Raw genomic sequence first — 4174 nt, forward strand, 5'->3', positions numbered from 1 at the left:
CGTAGGACGAAGCTGGTGTGTGGGTGTTGGAGAGTTTGCCCACACGCTAGCACCATGCTGTTTGCCAGCTGCTCTGTGTGGGCGAACTAGTTTCTGCCCACACAACCAACCACCTAGTTTTAGCGCGTGTGGTCGAACTACTTTCGCGCACACAACACTCCTACGTTGTGAATGGCAACTGCAGTTAGACGAACGTGGCAACTAGGTAAACACACATGACAACTGTGATTTTTTGCTAGACGGCAACTGCAGCTGCGCGTACGTGGCAACCAGATAAACACACATGGCAACTATGGTTGGACCATACATGGCAACTAGGTAAACACACATGGCAACTAGTGTTTGATCATATGTGGCAAGTAGTTAATCACACACGACAACTACAGTTTGATAACACACGGCAACTACCATAAATTAGACATGGCAACTATAGTTAACCAAAACAGATAGAGTTGCCATGCTTTTACAACTACACTTGCCATCTCGGATAACTACATCTGCCAATCAGGATGGCAACTACGCGATGTATCTAACGTAATTGCGTCAATACATGTGGGCATTTTTGCTTCGTGCCACACGCGCGGGATGAAGATGAGTAGTACTTGTTGGCGTGTGGCACGAAGTAGCCGTGCCCACACGTGTGGACAATTCTAATATCCACCCACACACAACCCGTGTGGCTGCCTTCTGCTCACACCACACACGGTGTGTGGGCACATGTCGAACATACCACACGTGTGGCAGTTATCGACATCCAAAAAGTAACATAGAAGGTGGGTGAGAAAAAGGGCACCAACTCCCTTTTAATAGTTGAGATATGCATGAAAATAGTCAAAACGATTTTTTTTCTTTGCTATGAGTCAAAACGATATATAACAAAGTTTTCTGCAAGAAAAATACTTGAATACAACAAACCTATGCCGGAAGGTGGTTCGGCTGCAACTGCGGCTGCCTCCACTTCATGGACGGCGTGGGTAGGTGGAGGTGACAGCTGTGCGACTACAAGATCCAACCGTTGGTTTCAGATGGACGACGCGGATTGGACCTGACAGCAGGATCTGCCAGACAGAAACCGTTACCTATGCAACGAGGATCCGGATCCGGCGACTGGACAACAATTTCCTTACGGACGAAGGACCCAGTTCTTCCAGAACTCTCCATCCGATGGAGTAGGCATGTGCTGCGTCTACTCCCCCGCCACCGTCTCCACGACCTCGTCGCAGCGAGGTCAGATCGTGTCGTCGGATCGGCCGCCCTCCTACGCCGCCGACGCCCCGCTGCGCTCCGATGAGGGGTTCGACGGCAGGGCGGCCAATCCCTCTCGCGCGAGGCGCGGGCGCGGGCGCGGCGGCGGAGATGGCGAGCCCCCGCCGCGTTCCCCGACCCCGATCGTGAACACCGACGGGAAATTCGATGGCAGGGCGGCCAAACGCCGTCGCGCGGAGTCCGGCGGCGGTGTCGGCATCGGCGACGCGGCGGCCCAGGACCGCATCGGCGAACTCCCGGACGCGATCCTGCTGTGCATCCTCTCCTATCTCCCGCTCCGCGACGCCGCCCGTTCGACAGCGCTCTCTTTGCGGTGGCGCCGCCTGTTCGACCAGTATCTCCTCGACTTCAACGCGTGCCAGCCGTTCCCGCCGGAGGCGGGCCGCGGCTGCGAGTGGTTCATCCGCGCCGTGGACTCCATCCTCGCCTCGCGCCGCCACATCCGCATCCGCAGCTTCCGCTTCGTGATGTATGGGCAGGGATTCATCAACCGCATGGGCGTCGTCAGCGGCTGGTTCCCCGTCCTCGCGACCTGCGGTGTCCGAGAAGTCGACGTGGACATGTTGTACACAGTCTGGAGGCCGACCCTCCCAGCGTCGCTCCTTCAGCTCGCCTCCCTCGAAACCCTGAGACTATGCTTCTGCGACCTTCCCAAGGAAGCGGAGGTGGACGCGCTGCGGCTCCCCGCCCTCAAGACGCTTCGCCTGTCCAATGTCCGAACGTCCCAGGACGCCCTGCAGGGGATGCTTGCTCATTGCCCATCCCTGGAGTGCGCAAAGCTCAAGAACATCACCGGGGTCAAGCAAATCCGCCTCCGGTCCAAGAGCCTGATACGGTTGTACGGCGACTTGGGCTACTTGAGTGAGCTCGTTGTCGAGGACGCCCCGAGCCTTGAAGAACTGGTAGGCATCCATTTGCCGAGTGGCAGAGCGACGGTGAAAATTATTTCCGCCCCCAAGCTGCAGGTGCTTGGGTACTTGGGGAAGAACGTCGGGCCTCTCGTGCTGCGTGATACCGTTTTCCATGTAATGCTTTGCCTTTTCTTCTGTTTGTTGCAGCTAAAACTCGGATGATATTGCTTTGAAAGTAAGTATCTTTGCTTCCTATGACATGTTTTGGACATTGCAGGGAGGTATCTTGCAGTCCACTACCCTGATGTGCAGCGTGAAGACCTTGGCCATCCAAGTGCCCTTCTCAGAGAAGGGACATACCATCTTCGTTGCTCAGTTGCTCAAATGCTTCCCATGCCTTGAGGAGCTCCATGTCGAGGTAACCATTGCAGCTCAGCTCCCCTTAACCCCCAATCTACTTAGCTCTACCATCATACTCCTGAATCATGCATTATTTGTTAATCATGGTCGACGTTTGCAGGCAGATAGTCGATCAATTTCGCAGCGGGTTACTCCTGAATCATGGGACACGACAACTTCTATCCGGTGCATCGAGCATTCGCTCAACAAATTGGTGTTCGAGGATTTTGGAGGAGAAATGTGCCAGTGGGGCTTTCTGACTTTTATGCTTGAGATGGCTAAAACTCTTAAGGTCGTCGAGCTCTACTGTTTGAAAGGCGAAGACTGTGCCAGTAGACTAATAAATATTCTAAGCAGCATAAATAGAGTCTGCCAGGACATGGAGTTCCTGTTCTTCACAAGTTGTGAGCCAGTCAATGGTCTCTACTTGTGCCATTGCTGTCCCCGGCGGTGCCAGAATGAAAACAGAGTTTCGCTGATGGATACTCTGAAGCACCAGAAAAAATAGAAGGTGATTGCAATCTGAAAATCCCTATTGTCGTCAGATGCTTCTAAGTTGTCATCTTGTGTCAGAATCCGAGAATTGTTCATTTTAGTTTACTGGAATAGAAAAAGAATCTGCAGGCTGGATTGGCTGTACCGTAGCAGGCTGGTTGGCTGGAATTATTTTTCCTAGAACACAATTAGCTGGACTTCTTGTTGGATGTGTATCGCTCGTACTGTTTATAATATAATCATAACATAATGGTGTAGCATTTTGATATCTTTGCACCGTAGTTCAAGTTCATCTCCGACATTTGAATTTTCGAGGCCATGGTGTTCGAAATTAGAATTGCACCGAAAGTGCCTCCCGAGAAAACGAGTGAATACTACTCCCTCTGTAGTTCCCCCCAACTACAAGTATTTCGGTACAGAGATAGTATGTTTTTTGTTCCTCAACTTGTCGTGTTGCACAGATTTGGTCCCGGACTTTTATTATTTATTTAGCAAGAGACGCATCAACTGTCAAAATGGACAATGTGGCGTGGTTTTCGTCCTGGTTTGACAGCTCTCTTTTCTGAACTCTTTCTGTACAAAATTCCTATGGGTTCCAATCTACTCCATGGAGTACAAATGAAGCTCCATGGAAAAAAGAATCCTAATTAATATTATATGCAATTTCTTTGAATCAAAAAGAGTTCCTTCGCTTGTTTCTTCAGTTCTGCCTTTTGCATCTCTGTATTACGAAGAGACCCTCTAACGTCAATGAACTTCGCCATCTACGAAATTCTGTTTCAACAAAGCCATGTTATGGTAAATATACCTGATAAGATTGAAACCGGGTTATTTTGAACAAACATTTTTGTAGGAGAGTCGTTCTTCAGCTCTCGGGTGCCTAGGCACCCTCTATGACAGTAAAATAAAAAAATTAAGAAAAAAAAACCCCAAAATTTTTGAAACTTTGCAGCATCAAAGATGATCAAACTTTGTAGGTGCTTGCAAGTTTTTACGCCAAAAAAACCATTCGAGGAGCTCTACACACGAAAAAGATTTCAATAGTTGAAGTTTCGAGCACTTTTAGCACTGAAATCTGAAACTCGTTTGTACACCTTTCTCTACATGACATTTTAGCATGAAAATTTGAAAGAACCTACAAAGTTTGACCATCTTTGATGTTG

At 49.7% G+C, this 4174-nt stretch overlaps 1 protein-coding gene across 1 annotated transcript; it reads left to right on the forward strand.

Annotated features, from left to right (window-relative positions):
* The first annotated feature begins 1110 nt into the window (after positions 1–1110).
* LOC119276902 (putative FBD-associated F-box protein At5g53635) lies at positions 1111–3303 on the forward strand. The gene is made up of 3 exons (XM_037558072.1): positions 1111–2291; positions 2395–2535; positions 2638–3303. The coding sequence occupies exons 1-3, from the start codon at positions 1176–1178 to the stop codon at positions 3022–3024; spliced, it is 1644 nt and encodes a 547-aa protein (XP_037413969.1). The 5' UTR covers positions 1111–1175; the 3' UTR covers positions 3025–3303.
* Positions 3304–4174: the final 871 nt, after the last annotated feature.

This window comes from Triticum dicoccoides, chromosome 3B, assembly GCF_002162155.2.
Source record: "Triticum dicoccoides isolate Atlit2015 ecotype Zavitan chromosome 3B, WEW_v2.0, whole genome shotgun sequence".
NCBI classification, from domain to species: Eukaryota; Viridiplantae; Streptophyta; class Magnoliopsida; order Poales; family Poaceae; genus Triticum; species Triticum dicoccoides.

Bases quoted from the DNA above. Each gene is read 5' to 3' on its own strand.
- LOC119276902 (XM_037558072.1), top strand. From the start codon at position 1,176: ATGTGCTGCGTCTACTCCCCCGCCACCGTCTCCACGACCTCGTCGCAG. The intron at 2,292-2,394 runs GTAATGCTTTGC...TGGACATTGCAG, and splicing joins TGCGTGATACCGTTTTCCAT to GGAGGTATCTTGCAGTCCAC. The intron at 2,536-2,637 runs GTAACCATTGCA...CGACGTTTGCAG, and splicing joins TTGAGGAGCTCCATGTCGAG to GCAGATAGTCGATCAATTTC.